The sequence below is a fragment of the Xyrauchen texanus genome, chromosome 21, assembly GCF_025860055.1.
Source record: "Xyrauchen texanus isolate HMW12.3.18 chromosome 21, RBS_HiC_50CHRs, whole genome shotgun sequence".
In the NCBI taxonomy this organism is placed as follows: domain Eukaryota; kingdom Metazoa; phylum Chordata; class Actinopteri; order Cypriniformes; family Catostomidae; genus Xyrauchen; species Xyrauchen texanus.
In genome coordinates this window covers 30,650,430-30,674,864 of record NC_068296.1, presented here as the reverse complement: position 1 = coordinate 30,674,864, position 24,435 = coordinate 30,650,430, and the positions used below count along the sequence as shown (strand labels likewise).

General features: G+C 40.7%; 1 protein-coding gene across 3 annotated transcripts in view; it reads right to left on the bottom strand.

Annotated features, from left to right (window-relative positions):
• Nucleotides 1-21,346, bottom strand: part of LOC127661629 (spectrin beta chain, non-erythrocytic 4-like) — a 96,372-nt gene extending 75,026 nt beyond the window's left edge. For all 3 annotated transcript variants that reach the window (XM_052152423.1, XM_052152426.1, XM_052152424.1), the window contains exons 1-6: nt 21,202-21,346; nt 20,869-21,020; nt 18,353-18,526; nt 3,031-3,122; nt 2,341-2,421; nt 2,083-2,198 (exon numbers count right to left, since the gene is read on the bottom strand). In XM_052152423.1, coding sequence (XP_052008383.1) covers nt 2,083-2,198; nt 2,341-2,421; nt 3,031-3,122; nt 18,353-18,526; nt 20,869-21,020; nt 21,202-21,346 — 760 coding nt within the window. The remainder of the gene's footprint in view (nt 1-2,082; nt 2,199-2,340; nt 2,422-3,030; nt 3,123-18,352; nt 18,527-20,868; nt 21,021-21,201) is intronic.
• Between the last annotated feature and the right edge of the window lie 3,089 nt (nt 21,347-24,435).

Sequence of the window (24,435 nt, the reverse complement as noted above, 5' to 3'; positions counted from 1 at the left end):
AATATATTGACCTCTCCCTGCTGATCCTTGGTTCCACGTTCACTGTGGGGGAGGTGGATACAGAGCCAGAGTTCCTCGACATGGCCGCTGCCGAGCCAGATTTCCTAGTCATGGCAGCCACTGAGCCAGAGTTCCTCGTCATGGCCGCCAACAAGCCAGAGTTCCTCGTCATGCCCACCAAGCCAGAGTTCCTCTTCATGGCCGCCAAGCCAGCATCCCACATCATTCCAACTTTGGCCTCATGGAGGAGGAGGAGGAGGAGAATGGATTTAGTCTCTGAATCTCAGCCTGTGTTCATGACCACAGAGGTCGCTCCCAAGACTCTGTTCACACCCACAACCACAGAAGTCATTCCCGAGACTCTGTTCATGCCCATGACCACAGAGGTCATTCCCGAGACCCTGCTCATGTTCACAACCACTGAGGTCTATTCCCAGTCATCCAGGACTCCTAGTTTTGAGCCTCCCATGGCTCTGCCTTCAACGACTTTACCCCACGTCATGGCAGCCACGCCAGAATCAGCTCCAGGACATGTCACAGCCATGTCTGAGTCTGCTCCATGCCATGTCACAGCAACGCCTCAGCCTGCTGCATACCATGTCACAGCAACGCCTCAGCCTGCTCCATACCATGTCACAGCAACGCCTCAGCCTGCTCCATGCCATGTCACCGCAACACCTCAGCCTGCTACAGACGCATTTCCCTCCCTTTATACCCGTATGTCCGGGGGCGGGACATGCAAATTCTGTCTGCCAATTTCTCACTGGCTTTTTCTCAAGTTCAGAGATGCGCAAGGCTCTCAAGAGAGACCCCTAGTGTCACTTCTTCGACACAAAGTCGAAGTGAGCGACAGACGGGGAATGAAAGACCATAAAACCAACAGCAATGATGAAGTCAAGGTCAAAGCTTTCATCCAAAAACACTGAAATATTTTTAACCCTTACTGCTTACTGATCATCACCTATTCCAAAGCTGAGGTGCAAGATATTATCTTTTGAACAACAAGAATATTCTAAAAGAGCAAAATATTTCTAAACAGCAGAGTTCCACCGAGTCACACAAGGAACAGCTCTGTCAAGTTTTATGGCAAGTTTCATGCACTGGACTCCACTGTATTATCAGCAATAGTAGAGCGATGGGCTTTGTTCCATTAAAGATGGCATCCACTAGATGCTTTGAAGTAAATAAATTAAATGTGTGAGCTGCACACCATTGGTGAGGTAGTACAAAATAATATATATATTTTTAAAACATATCTAGTTCATTTTAAGTGCATAAAACAATAGAAACATTACATGTACAAACAGTAATGAATCTGAAAACAGATATGACATTGCTTGGTCAAAGCTAACAGCTCAAAAATCTGATACACTTTTTAAATTTACAGCTTAGTAATAGTCCAACAACTATTCCTTAGCTGAGGTGTATATCTTACTGTTGTAACGTAAAAGGAGCACATGCTTAAAATGTCAATCTATGAGACTAATGCACTTCAAGGTAAGAATATGATGATATTGATATGCAAATTATCAATAAATTATTCATAATTTACAGCTGTTGCCTTGTTAATATGTAACCATGTAATCTATAAAAAGTAACTGTAGTCCAATTATGAGTATTTCAAAATGTAATTTAATCCAATTACAAGTACTTAATTTTTGTAACCTGATTACTACCTAGCAATACATGTTTGTAAAGCGGTTCATTTTGCCGGTGTTCGGCACGTTTAAGTCACGCAGCTCAAGGGGGGAAATCCCCAACATCCTGGATTATTGGATTAGATGAATCCATTCTTTGTAGATGTTTCTTCTTCTAAAAACATGTTTCTCTAGATGTTTCTTCTGTTTGTGCACTGTTAATGTCTTGCAGTATTATTTTTTCTCATATTTTCGAGAATTTAAATTAATGATGCAACTTTTTAGTCTCTCTCGTTGACAAAATAAAACTGACATTTTCATCAGTAATTTTGTTGACAAGATTAACACTGTTGACTATTTAGATATATCAATAAATATAAAATATGCAAGGCTCTCATTGCAATTAACTGAATTTAGTAAGGGTGTAATTGCAAAAGTTTGTTACCTTCAGGATCTAATAGTTTAGTGAGTCCGAGACTCTGCTCAGCGATGTTAAAGGCTTGCTGGAGGTTGTGTGTTGCATTGGATCTGGTCAACTTGTGGAATTCAATTAAATCAGGCCTGTAAAACATGCAAGATGCAATCAGATCAGAGAACATAATTCTTTCAGTGATATGAATTGGCATGTAGCAAAGTTTGTATGATGTATGAAGTGAGTGTGCATTAACAGTGCATCTCAGCATGTGTGTTTGATCTAACTAACCTGTGCCTGTGAATGAGAGCGTTGAAAGCCAGGCCGTCCCTCCAACAGGTGGTGAAGTTGTGAATGTTAACTTCAGGGTACCTGAGGCAAAGCATATTGTAAAAAAACCAAAGAATCAAGTCAAACGTCTCAAGCATAATGAGGAGGAACATTTGCAAGCATTTTGTGCATTTACACACAAGGATATGGGAAGAAATATGAAAATATGCAACTCTTGTCCTGTTGACTAATTATGACTACTGACAAACAAACATAGATACCAAAATTGTAACCACTGCCCCCAGTGGCAGAAGCTAGAAGTATTGTTGAATATATGGGCACGTGAGAGCTTCAGTTTCCGGGTAAAATATCCACAAAAAGCTAGTTATGTAATACCATCAACAGGAATGCATATTTTATTAACTCTACCCTCTAAAGCGAACCCCAACCCTGAACCTAACCCTTGGGCAGATTAAGATAGCAAATGTAACCTCCAAATAATGCTCACCATTTTTTATGTGAGCTCCATTTATTTCTTGTTTCCAATGGGACCATAACCCTTGTATTGGAAAGGTGAATGTAAACATGTTTAAATTAATGTCTATGGGGGGATGGTGATTATCAGTAATTCAGCAGAATGGAATCGATTTCAGGGTACATAAACATTCGGAAGCAATCATATTGATTTGAGGGGTGGTTATGGAGTCTTACCCTGCTGTTTTCATCTGACACCAAAGAAGTAGTGCATCTTTTGCTGAACGTGTTTCTCTGTTGTCTTCAGTCTCAATCTTAATCACCTGGATCTGTTGGGGTGAGAAACAGCTATATAACAGTTACTACAACAAAGGAGTTTAATGACTATCTTTAAAGTTTAAAGTGTATAATTTTTGGGAAACTAGATTCACCAAATTAAATTTCAAAAATAATGCAATTTCCAAACAGATTTCCCCAAACAATCTGCTCCACTGCCATTGGTTGATACAAACAGGAAGTCCAACCCCAAATTCACACTATTGGTTGAGCCTAAAGTTGACATGTTGGGACACTCAAACAAACAGAGCACTATTCTAAAAGTGTCACAAAGCCACAGTGTTTACAGTCGAATAGAGAAAGTATTTTAACTATTGCTGTCAAAGTAATAACGTTAACACATGCTATTAATTAAAAATCTTTATATTTATTATTTAATCACGATAACCACATTTACCATTAATAAAGCATTAACCAGCATGTTCACTGGTCGGAATATAGCAGAATCTTTGCGATATGTCCACCCGGAATCATTACTCTGACACACACAACAGCCATGCCAATGATAAAGTAATGGGTTAAAGGAGCTCTTAACGCCATTTGTTGCATAAAACAAGCCCAGATGGGACTTATGACAGAAGTTAAGTACTTTGCAGGCTCTGTAAGGTGCATGTAATTACCAAAGAAATCATGTCAAGTCTTAACTTTCACAAAAATGCAGAATGAGATGCTGTTTGCAAGCGCTTTTTATGTGGAGTTCAAAGCGCCCTTGATGCTGGCATCCTGACGTGAATCGTGAATGCGGGCGGCTTTACTATTGTTGTAGCAAAGTGGATAGCCATTGTCTGTGGAGAGTGAGAGTTTAAGAGATTTAATGCACATTGCAATGAAGGTTGCATAGTTCTTTCAATTAGTCAACCTCCCTCTTAGACTTTGCGAAACATTTAATGGTAGTTGAATTTGTGCCATTTTAGTGCATTTCTATTTTTAGATTGTGTTAGGCTTTGTTTGGAAAAATTTTATAAAGCATTATATTGTTACTTATTGTTTTGTTTTCTTTCATAAGAAGGACATATGTGCATTTTGACAGGAAAAGCACTATATATAGATTCAAATTGGTGATTAATCACGATTAACTATGACAAAGTATGCGATTAATCGCGATTAAACATTTTAATCAACTGACGGCACTAATTTTAACATCTAAAAAAGGAACACACAGCACCTTTAATACATACCTAACTGTTAATAGATCTTTAAGAACAGGACTTATCATTTCTGGTTTTCTTTGAAATACTAGGGAATGGCATATCCAGTGTATAACAATAGCATTTACAAGTGTTAAAAGGCTATGTGATTGTTTAATTTCATTAAAATGAAATGTTTTACATTTCAGCTCATTGTGAGCAGGAACAGCATTCCTCTCATTCCATTTTACAGCATTTAGCCTGGTTTCCAATTGGTAACAAATTAGAATGAAATAAAAGAACAGTTAATAACATTCTCTTTAAAATGACAGTACCTATATAAAATAATGTATTTTCAATAAATGTATAATTAATAATAAATATATTTCCAAAATATTTTAAATATACATCAGGCCACCATCCTGAATCAACTTTGTACCGATTTAATAACCAGCATTTGGGTATAACAGAAGGAAGTGCACACTCTCATTGGCTCTTTAACTGTAATAAGCCATATTGAATGGAACATTATCAAAAAGTTAAGACTAAATATGTATGGCTGATTGTAATTACAGATCTGCTTCTGAGTCAAAACCTGGCACCATCAAATCTGTATAAATATATTTTCCCTTGTATCTGGATTAACTGTGCCTGTATAAGTAGTATATTATATTTAGTTGTTAAAAGGTCTTCTGCATGTCAGGGATGGCTACATCCACAATATGCATTAAGGAAAAGAAATGTGTGATGCAGCAGTTTCCTTCAGGATCAAAACACACGCTTACTATATTCTACTAAAAAAGAGAAGCATGATATTTGGGGGGCAGCAGGAAGTGGTGTTATTCAGAAAATTCACTGTGAAAAACCCTTTGGTCTTTGGTTTCACAGATCGGAACTAGATTAACCAGTTATTAACCGGTTACCAGCATTTAAAAATACAGTTTTTCTACTGACCAATCAGAGGTGGGAAGCAACTTGTTTACTTGAGTAACAATTTGGGGAAAATTTTACTTTTAGAGTAGGTTTAAAAGTGGGTACTTTTTACTCTCACTCAAGTTTTTTTTTTTTCAAGTTTTAAACCTTTTTTTACTTTTACTTCTTTACAATGTGTGGCGTTACTGTCGTTACATTACTGGGTTTAATTTGAATTAATGTGTTATTTATTGAAAGATTATTTAATGGGAATTTTACGAGAGCAGAAGTTCACAGCTGTGCGCGATGAGACGCTCCTACTTGAGTGTTGAGGCTGTCAAACAAGTCATCAGTGCAGCAGCATCAAACTCTTCAAAGTGAAACAATTTCTTCGCTCCACACAGTGAAAAAAATTATAGTTTCATTATGCAATGCCTTCTTTTAACACCAAGACAAGCTGATATTGTCTCTCTATATGTTATTATGTTATTTTAATCCAGTAATGTAAAAAAGTAATGTAATACATTCAGCATGATATAAAATATTGCAGGAGTGAAGGAAGCAGTAAACTCCCAGCTCGTACGTCTTCCCGTGGTGGATTGTGGGAAATTAACCGTCATCGAGTGTACTTGAAATGTACACTTGAAATTAGAGTGTATTGTGAGTTAAGAATGAGTGAATAAAAGTATTGAACGAGTGGCTCACTCAGAATTCAGACACTCCTACAAAATAGCCAAAACTCGAAATAGTGCACTATATAGTGGATAGGGGTGGTTTCAGACACAGCGAGTGTTCCACGATCAGGGTTGGTGCCTTACATAAGTTGTGTACTCTGCATTTAGAGAGCCGCTTTACTGCTGTACAGAAATAATGATCTAAATACTTATGACACAGAAAACTGTAACTACACTGAAATAAGAATCCATACAGGACTTTAAAAGCTATGATATAGCAAAAGAAGGCATTAATAAAGCATGATCTTGCTTTGGTTTGTATTTCAGCATTATATATAATGTCCTTGTGGGACATTTTCATCTTTTCACTGTAATAATTACTAGGGATGTTTCCAAACCTCTCTTCTTCAAGTTCATCCAGATCTGACAAGAGCCCTTAAAGGGATAGTTCACCCAAAAATTACAATTCTCAATATTTACTCACCCTCATGCAACCCCAGATGTCTTTCTTATTTCTTCTGCTGAACTTAAATTAAGATTTTTAGAAGAATTTCTCAGCTCTGTAGGTCCATACAATGCAAGTGAATGGGTGGCAACCAGAGTATGTGAGCAGAGAGGAGTGGCATGATTTTGCCTGGAGCGAGAAGCGGGTTTTTAAAAAATCGGAGCGTCATTGTTTTCTCTCGCTCCAAGAGTGTTCCACTAATGCTCCATCATGGGTAAAACACCTGTTAACAGACCTTAATGCAAAAAATTTGATGAAGATGAAGAAGCTCAGCAAATGCGAATAGAGGAAGATTTAAAAACGCTAGTATTTCTAAAAGTGGACTACATTAGTCATATAGTTTTGATAGTCTTATCTATTTTTGTTTAAAAAAGTCTAGAACATTCTGAGAATGTTTTTTTTCGATCACAGAATTATAGGGCAAGGTTAATTAAAAGAAGTGCAATAATAGAAAATAATAGGCAATAATTATGCAATAATACATAGGCCTAATAATGATTTTCTTGGTAATTTATTAATTTGATTTAATTTAATGTTTTGTTTTTGTCCTGGTAATTTATAAAAAAAGATTTTTAATGTAATGTTCCCCTTCTGTCACTTATACCGCGGACATACGGGTATAAAGGGAAGCGGGGCAGCGAGTGCCAGTCAGAATTTTTCTTCGGAGCCGAACGGTTGTGCAACAGCAAAGCTGAGTTCACCACTGTTTCGCTCACCTCTGTTGGCAAGAAGCACTGCTGTTGGATCTACGGCGTATTTCCAGCTGGCGTTCTCTCTCTATGCACGCTGTGCAGTCTACGCCCCTGGGCACTTTGACAGTTCTTTCATTGTCTGAAAGAGTGTTTCTCCTCCTAAAAAGCGTTTATTTCCTCTAAAAGAGTTTGAGTTCCCACTCATAAAAAAGCAATACACAGCAGGCGTTGAACATCCTTTTCAGGACTTTCTTATTAAAGATGTCTTTCCGCCTTCTGACGGTCATAAAAGCTGCTTCGTATGCCTGGGCTGCGATCACACACAGGCAGCGTTTTATGAATGGTTCGTGTTCTCAGTGCAAGAACATAGCCGTGGCCGCAGCTTTCTTTTCTCACGAGAGAAAGCCACTTCAGCCGCCCCCCCCCCGCATCATTCCTTCTTCCCACGGGATTGAGGACGACCTGGCTGGCGATGAAGGCGATTTGGGGATGATGACGGGCTCGGTTTCGCCAAGTAAATCCCCACGAACCACCTGCCCCCCCGGCACGCTTGCTTGCTTGCTTTCCCAGGCCACCATGAGCGTGAGGCTGGGATGGAAACCTCCGTCCCCCCCCCCTCACGGCTACTCGATCGGTTCCTCGGGTCAGGGCGCCGCTCATAGCCACGCCCCCCGTTTCCGTTCTTTCCGGAAGTGCATGATGCGCTAACGCGGTCATGGAGGGCACCTTTTACTGCCCGGAACCGACCCCTCCGCTTGTCCGCTCTCACTAACCTGGATGGTGGGGCTGCCCACGGGTACACGGAGGTCCCCAGGTGGACAGAGCGGTTGCGTTCCACTTGTGTCCCGAGAATGCTGCGACCTGGCGGGATCGCCCGGTACTCCCCTCTAGAGCCTGTAGAATGATGTCATCACTGACCTCTAAAGTCTACAGTGCCACCGAACAGGCCACCTCCGCCCTGCATGCCATGGCTCTCCTGCAAGTTCTCCTGCTTTCCTGCACCTGGGTAGTTCTGACTCCGACGTGCTGCAGGATCTGTGCTCTGCCACCGGCCTCGCTCTCAGAGCCAGCACATGCACTCGGGCGGGCGATGGCCACCCTCATGGTCCAGGAGCGTCACCTCTGGCTGAACATAGTCGAGATGCGCGATGTTGACAAGGCACGCTTTCTCAGTGCGCCCGTCTCCCAGCTTGGCCTCCTCGGAGACACCGTTGACGACTTCGCCCAGCAGTTTTCAGTGGTGAAGAAGCAGATGGCACATCTTGCCGAGGGCGTCCCCCTGCAGATAAACAACAAGTAGCTCCGCCTCAACCCGGGCTCAGCTCTCAGCCCCAGCATCAAGCCCCTGGCAGGTGGCATACGCCCCCCGTCTCCTGTAGCACCTGTTCCCCCTCTCAGGTGTGCGGGGATCCTAAGGTCTGTATGTGACACCTCTTTGGGGGCATTGGGGAGGGCTACGTGCAGCCTACACAGTTGCCTCTAGCATGCAGTATCCTGCTTGCACCTGTCTCGGTAGTTCACGTAACACGGTCAGTGCATGGCGTTTTTATATGGGACCCCTTGTGTCACGTCATTCGACACAACGTTGAGTGAGTGACAGAAGGGGAACATCATGGTTACTGTTGTAACCTCCGTTCCCCGAGGGAAGGAACAAGATGTTGTGTCCCTCCTGCCACAGCGCTAGACCTACCACTGTAAACGGCCGTACCTTATATTCGGCTCCTCAGTGCAAAATCCTGACTGGCACTCGCTGCCCTGCTTCCCTTTATACCCATATGTCTGGGGCGGGGCATGCAAATTCTGTCTGCCAACTTGACACTGGCCTTTTCTTAGGTTCAGAGGTACGTTTGGCATCCCAGGAAGACCCCTTGTGTCACTTCATTCAACACAACGTCTCGTTCCTTCCCTCGGGGAACGAAGGTTACAACAGTAATCATGATGTTTTTTGTATGTTTGTTTGTTTTTGCATCTAGCAATTTATTTAATTGATCAAACCCAGAGAATGCTGCCAATATGTTTAAAAAGTAAGCTATAAAAATTATTTAATTTAGTCTTGGGCTAATGTTAGTGTTCTAATAAAGCACATTGTAGCTTTTCTTCTAGTATTGTGTATTTAATTTTCATTTAATACATCTTCTGCATGGAAGGTTGTGATATTAAAAAGCATACTGAAATAACTTTACAGTGGAGAGGTAGTGGAGAGGTAATTTTGCCATGGAGCGAACATGTAGCGGGGTTTCTCTGATCCAGGAGCGTGGAGCAGGAAATGGACAACCCGGAGTGGAGCTGGAGCAGAGTGATTAAAGAATGCTTTGAGTGGGGAAGGGAAATTGTTGCCGCTCCACTCCACTCACATACTCTGATGGCAACATTTTTAAGCTAAACAAACAAACACAAGTCAGCATAAAAATAATCCATAAGACTCTAGTGGTTAAATCAGTATCTTCAGAAGTAATGTGATAGGTCTGGATGAGAAACAGATCAGATTTGGTTATTCACATTCTTCTCTGCATATCGCCCCTGCTGTCTAGCAAAAAATTACAAATATTGATCTGTTTCTCACCCACACCTATCATATCACTTCTGAAGACATGGATTAAACCACTGGAGTCTTATTGATTACTTTTATACAGCCTTTAAGTGCTTATTGGAGCATCAAATTTTGGTCTACAGAGCTAAAATATTCTTTTAAAAATCTGAATTTGTGATCTGCAGAAGAAAGGAAGTCATACACATCTGGGATGGCATGAGGGTGAGTAAATGATGAGATAATTTCATTTTTGGGTAAACTATCTTTAAAGTGAGATAAATAATTTAATATCCTGTCATCATTTCTCTACCCTCATGTTGTTCCAAAAAACAGTCTTTGTATTATGTGGAATACAAAATATTTGGAACAACATGATGGTAAATGATGACAGAATTTCCATTATTATTAATAATAATAATAATTCTGTTGTACATGTTCAGTGTGTATTATGTAATGAATATAGGTGATTAAACGTCTATTATGTCATTTGTGAAAGTAACAGTTTACTCACTACTAGAATACTCTTTTTATTGGATACTTTCTTACTCTAACTAAAGTAATTATTTATGTGCTTTTGCTTTTACTTCTACTTGAGTAATTATGTTTTTTAAGTAATTGTACTTTTACTTGAATACAGTTTTTGGCTACTCTACCCACCTCTGTAACTTTTTCAGTTACGTTCTGAAAAAATTGCTTTTATTTTTGGTTTTTGCTTTCGTTCCTTGAACAGTTTGTGTCCCTAGTGAAAAAGACTGGTTGTGGGTCTACTTTGCTAATTTGGCTGTCCTATTCTTGTTATCAGGCCACATATGTATCAGAAAACATACTGTGTTCAAATTTGTCTCATCACATATGACGGCAATCACACCAATCTTGTCACTCTGACATGATACATATTGGCGCAAGGATTTAAATGAAAATACACACATAGGTGCTCCCACAAATATCATGCCTTTCAGAAGGTACTCCAGGGGATCCATGGAGAAGGCATACACACACACACACACACACACACACACACATACCAAACACATTTGCATAAGCACATTATGAAACTACAGTGTCTACTGAGTTTCCCAAGATCATTTGTCATATTGAATTTCTCATATCATGCAATAAATCATCGATATTTACTCTCATGAACTAACGTTCAAGGGTATTTTACAGTTAAGAAGTGAAATTCTTTCTCAAATGAAAATGTAAGAAAGTGTAAACATTAAAGCATAATACAGAACAATCAGCCAGCAAAAGAAAGTAAATGTGAAAATGTCACTTTATTAAACCATAAATTGTAGGTTGCGAAGTATATTTAAACTGTTGTATGCTGTAACATTTCTGGTCCACTGTATACTGAAATTGTATATATATATATATATATAAAAGGTTTGACCAATATTTTAACCAATATTTACACTTTATTTTTTTATTTAATTGGTGACAAACAAAGATTAACTCATAGTAGAAGACAAATTTGGCAAAGTCTTCCAGCAGACCTAAACCTTTAAGTTGCATCTATAAAGTGAAAAGCTTTTCATATGTGCTTAGTACCAATAAAATGGGTTCATTAATTTATTATCTGTTGACTATGTGCAATTTTAGACTCATAATTTCATTTAAATGTAATTATTTAATAATCATTGTGTCTAAAAGCAAAAAAACAAAACAAACAATAAAAACAAAACCATGATTAACCATTTAAGCTTTGAGGGCATTTTTAAAGATTTGCTGTTTCAGTAGCATACCCAAAATTAAAGGCTAATATCATTTATTCTAATATAATTTTAAAGAAAGAAAGTGTCCAAAAGCCTCTCCAAAAAATAAAACATAATAATTAAACATACAAACTACTTACACATGCAAACACAACAATAAAACAGTTTGACTCCTAAAGGCATGAATTGTACTTTTGCAATATATGTAGGAAATCACGACCACTCTAAAATGAAGACTTCAGTTATCCAGTAACCTTATTAAAGCTGTTTTTATTCTACATGGTGAGGGTCCGCACATGGGGGCTGCCACGTAAGAATCACATGGCCAGCCGATACTACTCGCTTAATCTCAGTAACCGTCCTGTAAACTGACACTTTCACTCTTCGATTAAAGTAATTATGGCTGACTGACTTTGTTCAATGGCATCTGAAACTGAAAACTATTGATTTTAAATGATGCTACATCCCAGCTGCTAGGTGTCAGTGTAAGTCCAAGATTACACAAAGACAAAGGTTACTGAGTGCACATTTAAGGTTTGCATAGCATGCAGCCATGATTTTAGTAATGAGATTTCACACAGTGAGTTTCATTGAGCCTGTGCCATTTGCTTGGCGCCATCTCCTGGTGGCCATATGTAATTAGAATGATTCATAACATGACTCTCTGCCCAAATATGGAGGACTATCACCACTGGTTGGAGCAATCTGAACCCAGTTTGATTGGTTTAGCATTCCATGACACTACAGCATTTCCGATGATGGCATCTGATCCAGGAAGGCTAACGTGCTTGTAGCCTGATAGTAAGATGCCAGACAGCCAGATGCTGTGTGCACAATGTGCTTCGTGTGGGTAATTTATTGGGTAAACTATACATCTGATTACTTTGTGTGTGGGCTCCTTTCAATAATCACCACTGTTTATTTTTCTTGAAGTTATAGGTGAAAGCACGTCATATGAGCAACACCTATTCACATGAAACACACTGAAAATTATTTTTGTCTGTTTTATGTAACTCAGTTTTGGACATTGGTTTCACACAATGAGTTTCCTTAATATCAAATCTAAATGTAGGCTTTACGCAAATATTTTGTGTTGAATAAACCCAAAGCAATTTAAATAACCTCATTGCGGAGCGGAGGGGGGCGGGGCCGGGCTAGAATGTCGCACGCCTGGTCCCCAATCGACCTGATGGGGCGCGCGAGGGATAAACGCAGCCGGTGACTATGGTTCGAGAGAGAGAGAATTACGGGCATGTCCGTCATGTGTGTGTTTTGGTTTTGAGTTTAAGTAAATTATAATTTATATTGACAAGCCGATTCTCGCCTCCTCCTTGCCCATCTTATCCCCCTAACACTCATTTAAAATTGATTTGTCCAAATTTTGCAGCTTGCTACTAGCATGAGGCATATTATAAATATAAGCTAGTATGCATCTCCCCCCATGTACAAGGTCAGGGAGGACGAGGAACAAGTCAATCTCGTGGCCCCTTACTGGCCCACTCGCACTTGGTTCTCGGATCTCATGCTCCTCGCTACAGCATCTCCCTAGCGAATTACCCTGAGGAAGGACCTTCTTTCTCAGGGACAGGGCACCCTCTGGCATCTGCACCCGGACCTCTAGAACCTCCACATCTGGCCCTTGGACGGGATGCGGAAGATCTAAACAGTCTACCACCAGCCATTGTAGACACGATCACTCAAGCCAGAGCTCCCTCTACGAGGCAACTTTATGGCCTAAAGTGGCGCTAATTCTCAAATTGGTGTTCATCCCGATCTGAAGACCCACAGAGGTGCATGGTCAGGTCAGTGCTCTCATTCCTGCAGGAGAGGCTGTAGGGGCTGCTGTCCCCCTCCTCCTTGAAGGTTAATGAAGCTGCAATAGTGGCTAAGTGGTTAGGGAAGCACAACCTGATCATCAGGTTCCTTAGAGGCACCCAGAGGCTGAACCCTCCTTGGCCATGCCTGTTCCCCTTAAGGGAGAAGCCCCCTTTGAGCTGCTAGAGTCAGTCGAACTAAAGGCCCTCTCCTTGAATACGGCCCTCCTGATTGCGCACACTTCTATCTAGAGGGTTGGGGAACTGCAATTGTTCTCTGTCAGCGACACTTGCCTGGAGTTTGGTCCAGCAGATTCTCATGTCATCCTGAGACCACGACCGGGCTACGTGCCCAAGGTTCCTACGACCCCTTTCAGGGATCAGGTAGTGAACCTACAAGCACTGGAGGAGGCAGACCCAGCCTTAGCGTTTCTGTGTCTGGTGCGTGCTTTGCGCACCTATTTGATCACACGCAGGGCTTTAGACGCTCTGAACAGCTCTTTGTCTGCTTTGGTGGACAGCGGAAAGGGAACGCTGTCTCCAAACAGAGGCTTGCAAACTGGATTGTGGACGCCATTGTGTTGGCCTACCAGAGCCAGGACGTGCCCGCCCACTTACGGGTTCGAGCACACTCTACGAGGTGTGTGACATACTTGTGGGCACTGGCCAATGGCACCTCACTAGCAGACATCTGCAGAGCGGCGGGCTGGGCAACACCCAATACCTTCGCAAGATTTTACAATCTCCGAGTTGAGCCGGTCTCATCGCGTGTTTTGTCAGGTCCGAACACATAGAATTCGGTAATACGGAACAGCTGGCCGGGTGTATCGCTTGTGCATAGCGCCTTTCCCCTCTTCTGAGGTGAAGACGTGTGCTCTACTCCCCCAGTCATGTCCACAAGTCATGGAACCTTGATGTCCTTCCTCCCAAGCCCTCTGGCTCCGAATTCAGTGGAGGAGTTTGCAGCCAGACCCACTGCAGGCACTGAGTTGCCTGTACTGGAACAGGTGCTCCACAGGTAATGATTACTCCGGTAACCTCCTGGGATGTATTTTTCGTGGTACGGTCCCCATGTCGGCGGACCCGTGTCTCCCTTAGGCAGAGTTCCCTCTGCCCCCCGGTCGCTGTGTTTGTAGAGCTCCTCCCCGTCGAGGCAGGACCTACCACCGCGCCTGTGGCTGGTAAGCCCATGTGACAAATTTGCCACATGTTAACCTCCCCTGCTGGGCAGGATGTGGTCTTTGCTGGGTCTTTTCCACCTGAAAGAATAGTATAGGAAAAGAACACATTCCCCGATGCGTGTTATAGCATTAGATGGCCCCAGCCACATCTAACACTCTATGGAGAGAAAACATAGAGAGAGAAAAGGCAGCAGCTGGCACGGCCTGCTCCCATGCTAGTTACGTCGCTTCCCCCCTCAGGGATGTGGGGAACTACATGAGATCTTTTGGGGCATTGGGGAAGGTTATGTGCAGTCTGATGCACCTGCTATTAGCTAGCTAATGATATGTGCTTCAACTTACCGATCTCTTCTAGTGCTGGCGTCTGTACATTTATGTCTTTTGGGCGCCATCACCGGCTTCAAATGTCCAGGCTAATGTCCAGCCCTTATCTCTGTGTCCAGGCTACAGACCTAAGAGGTGGGTTTTGATTGGTCCGTCCGTGTTCATTCAGGTTTTTGATTGGATATTGAATCTACTGGAGATAGAACCTTATAATCCCAACTCGGTTTATGTTTTGTGAGATGGAACTTTTTATTTTATTAATAACTACTAAAAAAATATATTTTTTTACAAAAATAACACCACACAGGCATTAATAAACACCTAATGGATAAGATTATGTCAAAAACTCAATTTCGACCAAAAGTGGAGATAGAACCGTATAATTCTAAGCTCACGATTTTTGCAAGCAACAGATTGCTTGCACCTGCATCAGCAGTCCACGTAATACGGTTCAGTGTTGTGGCGTTTTTAGATAGGGACTACTAGTGTCACTACATCGACACAACATCGAGTGAGTGACAGAAGGGGAACGTCTTGGTTACTGTTGTAACCTCTGTTCCCTGATGGAGGGAACAATACATTGTGTCCCTTTTGCCACAACACTGTACTAGCCGCTGAAATGGCCGGGACCTTACTTTCGGCTCCTCAGCTCAAAACCTGTTTGAACAGACGCACGCTTCCCTCCTTTAATACCTGTATGTCCAGGGGTGGGGCATGCAAATTCTGTTTGCCAATTCTCATTGGCCTTTTCTCAAAGATAAAAGATAACCAAGGATCTCAAGAGAGACCCCTAGTGTCACTACATCGACACAACGTCTCGTTCCCTCCATCAGGGAACAGAGGTTACGACAGTGACCAAGATGTTATTTTTAACATGGGATAGCACCCATCCTCAATCTAGCCATTCTTCTCCATGGTAACCTCCAACCTACAATGGTAACCTCCAAAAAAATCCACCAACACAGAAACTTCTCTTAATACCATCATAACAGAACTTTAAACACTAGACAGGTCTCCTACTTGTTTCATTGTGTGTATAAATACATTAAAATAACACTTTATTTCAAAATTTACACTCCCAATCCAGTCACAAGCAAAGCATGCTGGGTAATGCAAATTCCCTGCCCAGTTTCAGCAATACTTTGATGCAACAAATATTATTCACATTGTTCCAACACAACTGGATTAAGTAAACATAGATGTATATACACAATAAAATTAGGTTAAAACCAAATGCAAAAGAAATGTGTTGGATTAACTGATTTTAATTAAGTAAATTGAGCAAGCAGTAAAAATATGTTGAGTGAACACTATCTGTTTGAAGTCTGAATCATTTAATAATTTCATACCAATGTAATCATTTCACTTTTAATGACTATGTTGAATTTTAATTGGACTTTACACAATATGATTATGTTCTCATCTTAAACATAAATGTATTAAGGTGATATTAAGTGTACTGGTATAGTATTTTCAGAAGAGCTTCTTTCCATTTTTTTTCAGTGCATGTATGTCAAAGACATATACTTGCTATATTTGGTCTGTGAGTATAACAAATTGACTGGTTGTATTCTACTCTTTGACACCTTTCCAATAACACATGAATCATGGAAATCTGATGAGTTTGATGTTTCTACCGATTACAATAATATGTGAAATTATTAATAAATGATCAAAACGGAACACTTCTAATTTGTCTGCTAATTTCAAAGCACTTGTTCAGTTTTGGTCATAATGCCAATATGTATTTTCATGTAATTACAAGAATTATAGAATTGCCTCTTGTGGGCCCAACCGACCGTTCCATTCGAGCTTAAAGGATTAAAAATCGGTTGAGCATATCTGTTATTGGACATTAAACATAAAAAAACATAAAGCGTATCAGCCTAGATTGCATCTTTTGCCTTAATGCTTTTCCCATATCCCCTCTTCCTAATTGATCTCTCTCTCTCTCTCTCTCTCTCTGTTCGGCTGCTGCAGTGGTTAGGCCTTACCTGCTGACTAGGCAGAGTGAACACCAACAGAGATCAGGATATGGAGGGCAGAAATAGAGAGGAAGAGAGGGAGTGGAAAGAAGTTCCAGCATACATGAACACAGGATATAAAGTTGAATCTTAAAAAGTTTGGAACAAATGAAAGAGGAAGGAGGATGACCAAGAAAAGGAAAGGTACGGAAAGAGAAAGAGGACAAGAGGTGAGTGCAAATAACAGTGGTAGCCCCACCCCACGATCTGTCCAGCATACATCGAGTGACACTCCACCTCTCTCAGGTCCTGCATCCACAATCCAACACAGCATCAACTTTCCCTCCCAACCAATGTGCTGTTTCCTGGGCTGTATGACTCTTTTATGATGCTTTTCAACATGCCCCTGTGCTCCCTAACACTCTCCCACCAATGCATTGAAAAGAGCAGACATTATGCCTAAAAAAGACTAACAAAGAAAGAAAGAAAATCATAAGTCATCAATCAGCAAATAATGTAGATACTTGCCATGTACACAGCCACACAGGCACCACATGCATACACATACACTACAGTAAGTGATCACACACTCAACAGGGGACATAAAAAGCCAACAGGAATCAACCACCTGCAGCAAGGTCAAAACATGCCCACCTCTTTACAGATCAGACCCCTAACACACAAATCCAGCAATAGCCAACAAAGGCCATACTTAGGGCTGGGCGATATGGCAAAAAATATTATTTTCATATCATTCGATATCAATATTTATCACGATATTCAATCACATTTGCACATTTCAATTTTTTTTCATTTCCAAAAAAAGAAGAGAAAATAAAATAATAAAAAGGCTAAATAGTCTTTACAAAACTGCATTGGGGGGCATGACAGGGCATCGGCAAAGCGTGTTTCAGTGCTAGAGAAAAATATTAAAGAATACAGCACAGAAAGATCAGATATGATGTAACCGGCACTGTTGTTTTGCCGCGCTGCTCACTAGAGATGATGAGAGGATGTAACCGTCGTCATGATGTCTTGCAGTCAAGATGGAATCAATCTGGGGTCCGGATCCGGAACGTGGTGACCTGCGTAGCGGGGGCAATAGCAACTTCATACAGTCTGACACTGCGTTTCCACTGATGCGGAAGAAAAAGGAACTCCCAACGCTAGGGAACCGCTTGCACCATGCTGCTGTCAATTTTACAATCCACCTCGTCAGCTGGATGCTCGGCTTCCATAGGAAGGAACTGAAAGCGCTTGCTCTCATTCGCTCACTACGCGCCAGTGTTTTTAGCAACACGCATGTCTAGATGTAGAACACAGGCTAAATATCGAAAATTACTCAAAAGCTTATTGAGTTTTTTTTTATTGCGATAAATATTGATATCGTTTTATCGCCCAGCCCTAGCCATACTGTATCTGTCAACCCTGTATTTATGCAGACATAGAGGTTTTTCTTCAGAAAAATTTTATTATATTTCATGCAAAATATAAACAATATCTTAAAGGCAGTAATACTTTGCTTATGTTTTTACTTGCCAATACAACAGTAGTCTTGGACTTTATACTGACACATGTTTGCATGGATGCAGCATTACACAAAAGTAATAGTTTACAGATGGTTTTACAGGGGGTTACTGATATCAAGTGAGTGGTGTTCATCTGGCCATGTGATCTCAACAAGGTAGCCACCATGAGGGAGACCTGCCTTATGTTGAATAAAACCTATTATGACAATGCCCTTATAAAAATTCCAAAGTGGACATCAGAATCCCAAGGAGCTCTTACCTGGAAGCGAAGGATGATGGTCCAGATGAGGCCTAGAGTGAGCCTGTGATTTCCATCCACAATATCATGAGAACCAACATTTTCTAGGTGAACCCGTTGTTCTTTGAGGAACTGAAGAGCCTTATCCACATTCTCCAGACAATGGATCCGCATCCTGCCTCTTGTAGGCCGAGGCTTGGAACAAGAACATATTGTACACATAAGTATTAAAGAAGCTTTGCTATTGTATTTGTCTCAAGACAGACAATTAAAAAGCCTGAAAATCGAAATCTCTCTTTGATCATTGCCTTCTAAGAAATTATAAGAAAAATGAAGAAACTGCAAAGAATATGTAAACAGTCGCAAGCATTAGGTGGCAACAAGACTGTTTATTTAATTGGTGTTCTACATATGGATGTTGTTTCAATATCATTAAAACTAGGTGGAGCCAAGCCAACAAATGTATGCTCTAAAAATAATTCATTTTGGTTTTGGGACATCAAAATGTCAAATTTTCTTAATAAAATTCCTAAAGAGTATACAAAAGTTAGTTTTGTTAAAAATGTACAATATTTTGCTTCATGTAGGCTATATTTCCACATTATTAGAATGTTGGGAAATTATGTATAAAAAAATAGGGCTGTAAATCGCTTAAAATCTTTAATTGAATAAATTAAATGATTTGCTGATTAATGAATCAAATTAATCAATTAATTGCATATATAAATATTTCCTGAGAAAGGCTCTCAAATAACAATAATTCAATATATAATAACTAAATAATAAAAAATAGTAATTTTTTAATAATTATAAATATAATTACAGTATATTATATTTATAATTATTTAAAAATAATATAAAATATATATATACAATTTTTTAAAATAATTCAGACAATTAAAAGGCATTACATCATTTTGGCAGATGAATAAAGCATTGATAAGACAACACTAAAAGTGGCTTATAGGCAATATATATTTTTTATTTCCAAATTATTGAATATAACCCTATCATTGCAATCAATCCATTTTGCAATTGAACTGTCCGAGATAAACTTTTTATTAGCGCCAGATGGGCACTTTAGGAGCGTCTCAGTTTGGTTGCGCCGTGTCATTTTTTAGGACTCTGTGTCAAGCTAAACTGTCTCGAGATCATAAGAAGAAATGTGCTCTGTCCAGCTGTGTTTGAACACAAGAAAGTAATGTCATCTTGTGCTGTATCTGGTGATAAGCAAGCCTGAGTGTGGTTGTTTGTTCTCTGTACAGCTGTGCGTTGACTATACCACTGGAGTTTTGCTTAATGCCCCCTGCTGAAAACAGGTGGTGTAGGGGCCTGTGTAGCTCAGCTAGTATTGATGCTAACTACCAACCCTGGAGTCGCGAGTTCAAATCCAGGGCATGCCGAGTGAATCCAGCCAGGTCTCCTAAGCAACCAAATTGGCCCGGTTGCTAGGGAGGGCAGAGTCACATGGGTTAACCTCCTCGTGGTTGCAATAATGTGGTTCTCGCTCTTGGCGGGGCATGTGGTAAGTTGTGCGTGGATGCCACGAAGAATAGTGTGAAGACTCCACATGTCTGAAGATTTTTAGAAGAAGATAGAGCTCTGTTAGGTCTTTTAAATGGATGTACAGGGGTGCCAGCACTTTGACGGTCCAAAAGTCACATTTAGTCTGCGATAAAGTAATCCACACAACTTTAGTTGATCAATGAATGTCTTCTGAAGCAAATCAGTACGTTGTGTAAAAAATCAATCATTAAAACATTATTAACTTTTAAAAAGCGACTCCTTTCAGCAGTTGACACATCACATCGAGAACTCGTAAGTGCCGCTTATTTACAACAGAAGAACAAACATCACTTGAGAGTTTGTCCATTTCAAACAGCTTCAGAGCCCTGGATGGAAGTGCCGATTTAAAGTTAAAAACCTTTTAATTATCGACCAACTAAGTGGTGACTTATTCAAAGAATCACCGCGGTAACACGCTCAACAAGCCACGTTATAAGATGTGCAGATTGACAGTCTCAAATATGGAGGCAACTGTGATTCGTGCTCTGAGATTAAGGTGATACACTATGCCACCATGAGCACATTGGGAATTGGGCATTCTAAATTGGGGAGAAAATAAAAAAAGGGGGTGTGGTGATGGTAGGAATATTCCTTATTATGGTCTAGGAAAATGATACAATTTGTAACATATTTTTTTATATAATTAATTGTTCCTGTTCCAAGTTAACTAAAGTAAAGTATAATAAAAACTGTTCCCACATTTTGGATATTTTGTTTTATGTAGCACTTAGAACATTGCAAAAACTTTCTAATTCTAATGTTTAAAGGACATTCAATCAATGCAAAGAATTGTTTCTCCTAAAATTATGAGAACTTTTATCATCATCATAAGAATGCTTTATTAACATTATTTTAAGATGTTAATCTTACTTTTTTACCTACTATTTAAAAACCTTACATAGCGTTAGCAAAACTTTTTGGAATATTCCCTGTCAGGTGGGAGATCTTATTGGGCTAATCTGAGATCTTACCAGCAGCTCTCCTGACAGCACCTCCAGTAGTCTGATGAGCATGTAGCCGTCTCTCAGGTCATTATACAGGTCAGAGATCCGGCAGGACACACGGGCCAAGTGAGAGTTCACCCATTTAGTGAAGGTCTTCTTCTGTACTGCGTCCCTCTCATCTGATAGGTAGACAGGAAGACATGCTTATACACACAATTGCATCTGAACACAGATTTAGCAATGACTAGAGATACAGCCACAAACAGATACAGCCACAAACTGAGAGACAGACAGAGTCCAGTTGTGTGTGTGTGTGTGTGTGTGTGTGTGTATGCTTATGTATGTGCTTTTTCTGCTCACCTGCTAGTGCTTTGATGCGAGAGCACTCAAATAGTTTGGCACTGGTGGTCTCTGATTCCCAGAATCCTGTGCTTGCAGGCCTGTTGTTGTTGTTGAGTTGTCTCTGTGCCTCAGCATTGTCCAGGTCTGTTGAGGCATTGGCCATTGCGCCTGCTTCCTCAAGCAGCCCTGCAAATTGTGCAGAAACAAGACAGACTTAAACACAGATATAGATTTAAAGGAACAGTTCACCCATAATATCTGTTATAATTTACTCAACTTCATGCCATGCCAAACCTGTATGACTTTCTTTCTTATGCGGAACACAAAATAAATGTTTTTCATTAACATACTGATCTGTCTTTTCAATAAAATGGTAGTCAATAGCAGTGGCGATTTCTCAGAGCCAGCAAAGACTTCTCAAAGACTTTTCATCTTTTCATTCTCAATGACTTTTTTTTCTGTATTTTCAATCGCTTTCTACAAATGAATAGCAAATGAATAGCAAAAAACAAAAAGTTTATCCAATCAGAATTTATTCCTCGATGCTTACAAGTGTGCAAATATTAGATATTCTTCGTATTCGACCACCTTGGTTCTGGCTTTACAAGTTTATGCCACGTGTTACGTACCCTTTCTATGTGGTTCAGACCCCTGTTCCTCACCTTGGGTCCCACTCTAGGTATGTCTTGCCAATGCAAGTTGCTAACGACAGACGCCTCCCTGACAGGCTGGGAAGCGGTCTTAAGTGGTCACCCAGCTCAAGGGGAATGGGAGGGTCATCAGCTCGATTGGCACATCAATGGTATGATTCTACTAGAAGAAGTTATGCCAAAAAATGGGGTGTCTTTGGAAGATGGTGCACTGCACATAATGCAGATCCAGTTAACTGCCAGATTGCTTCAGTTCTGGACATTCTGCAGGAAAAATTATCAGCAGGCACATGCCCCCCCCCCCAACTCTCAGGGTTTATGTGGCCGCTCTATCAGCTTGCCATGCCTTGATTGACGGGATGCAATTGGGGAAAAATCCTCTGCTCGCTCGCTTCGTTCATGGAGCCATGTGATTTAGACCTCCTGTTAGGACCACAATCCCTTCATGGGACTTAGCGAAAGTCCTTGAGGGTCTGGTTGAAACCCCCCTTTGAACCTCTAGAGTCAGCGTCTGATAAACTTCTGACTCTCAAGATGGTTTTTCTTATGGCGATTACTTCTTTAAAAAGAATTGGGGATTTGCATGCTCTGTCTGTCTTGCCATCCTACTTAGATTTTGCCCCAGGAATGGCTAAAGCAATTTTGCACCCTCATCCTGACTACCTGCCTAAGGTTCCTTTCTCAGCCGTACATCCGGTCACTCTTGAAGTCTTCTGTTCCCCCCTGTTTACAATGCCGTAGCAAGAAAGACTTCACAGACTGTGTGCAGTCCGTGCACTTCAGACTTACGTCCACAGCACTAGCCAGTATCAAAGTCAGGGCAACTATTCGTTTGCCATGGGGGCCGTAACAGGGGGGTGGCCACCACCAAACAAACAATGTAACATTGGGTGAGGGATGCTATTGCCCTGGCCTATGAGGTGCACGGTCAAGCTTTGCCAGTAGGTATCAGGGCTCATTCTACCAGGGGTGTTGCTTCCTCTAAAGCTTTGGCTAGAGGTGACCCTCTGCAGCATGTTTGTAATGTGGCAGGCTGGTCCTCTCCGCACACATTCATAAGATTTTATAGTTTGGATGTTCATGCCACTCTGAGCTCTTACATCCTTGAGTCAACATCACAAGCTCATGTCTGAGACCTCTCACGCTCTTGTGAGCACAACTACACAACCGTAAGGGGTCCAGACATCCACAGTGCGGCGATGTGGGTATTCTCCAAAGCGCTAAATCAGCACAGCATCAAAGTGTAGCTTTTGATAGGGAACGTCTTGGGTTACTTCACTGTAACCCCTGTTCCCTGAAAAAGCGGAACAAGATGCTGCGCTTCATTGCCACACAGAGGATGCCCCAGGACTGCTCTTCAGACAAGATACCTGACGATGCACCTGTGGCCATCTATTTATAGCCCCTGGTACAGGCGCATCCTGATGATGTCATCGGCAGAGGCTATAAATTCTACTCAATTTCATTGACATGTTGCACACATATTCAAAGCTGGTCAAAATCAGCGCAGCATCTTGTTCTGCTTTTTCAGGGAACAAGGGTTACAGTCAAGTAAACCGAGACGTTTCTCATCAAAACAATCAATCAATTAAGACAAAGAAGTTTCAATGATTGTTAAATTTGATAAATGCTAAAGGTTAGCCTCAGTCTCAGACATCATTGAATAACCACAGACCATTCACAGCAAGCATGATGCATATTGCACCAAAAATGTCAAAACCTGGCAGAAAACCATACTGATTGGCTGGCTGCTATAGCCAACTCTTATGAGTCAGGGGTGCACAGGTTTTATCAGTTTATCTGGTGTTACCAGGCTGCTATGAGCACCTCCGAAAAAAATAACTATTTGGTTTGTTTGTTACCATTGAATCTTTTCATAAAATTAAAGAGTACTGCTTGAAGCAGATTATGAGATTCACCATATAAGTCACCACTTTGTTGGTCGAAAATGTAAAGGTTATTAACTTTAAATCGGCACTTCCATCCAGGAATCTGATGCTGTTAGAAATGGACAAACTCTTGCGTGACGTTCGTTCTTCTGTTGTAAATAAGCTGCACTTAAAATTCTCAAAGCACTTACGTCACGCAACAGCTATGTGATGTGTCAACTGCTGAAAGGAGTCGCTTTTTAAAAGTTAATGTTTTAATGATTTATTTATTTTTTACACAAATGTACTGATTTGCTTCAGAAGACATTCATTGATCGACTAGAGTTGTGTGGATTACTTTATCGCAGACTAAATGTGACTTTTGGACCATCAAAGTGCTGGCACCCCTGTACATCTATTTAAAAGACCTGACAGAGCTCTATCTTCTTCTAAAAATCTTCATTTGTGTTCTGCTAAAGAAAGACAGTCATACACATCTGGGATGGAATCAGTATAAGTGAATAATGAGAGAATTTTCATTTTTGGGTGAACCTTTAACTGACCTCTATGGGTGCTGCTATTGATATAGACAGTAGATAGAAAATCATGTGTATTGTGTATTAGCTGTTTGCTTACTATATCTTGTATTTTAGCACCGCAAGAACACTGTATGTCCAACATGCATCTAAGGCCAGAACTTTCCATTTTTTGAGTCAGACATTCCTATTAAAACA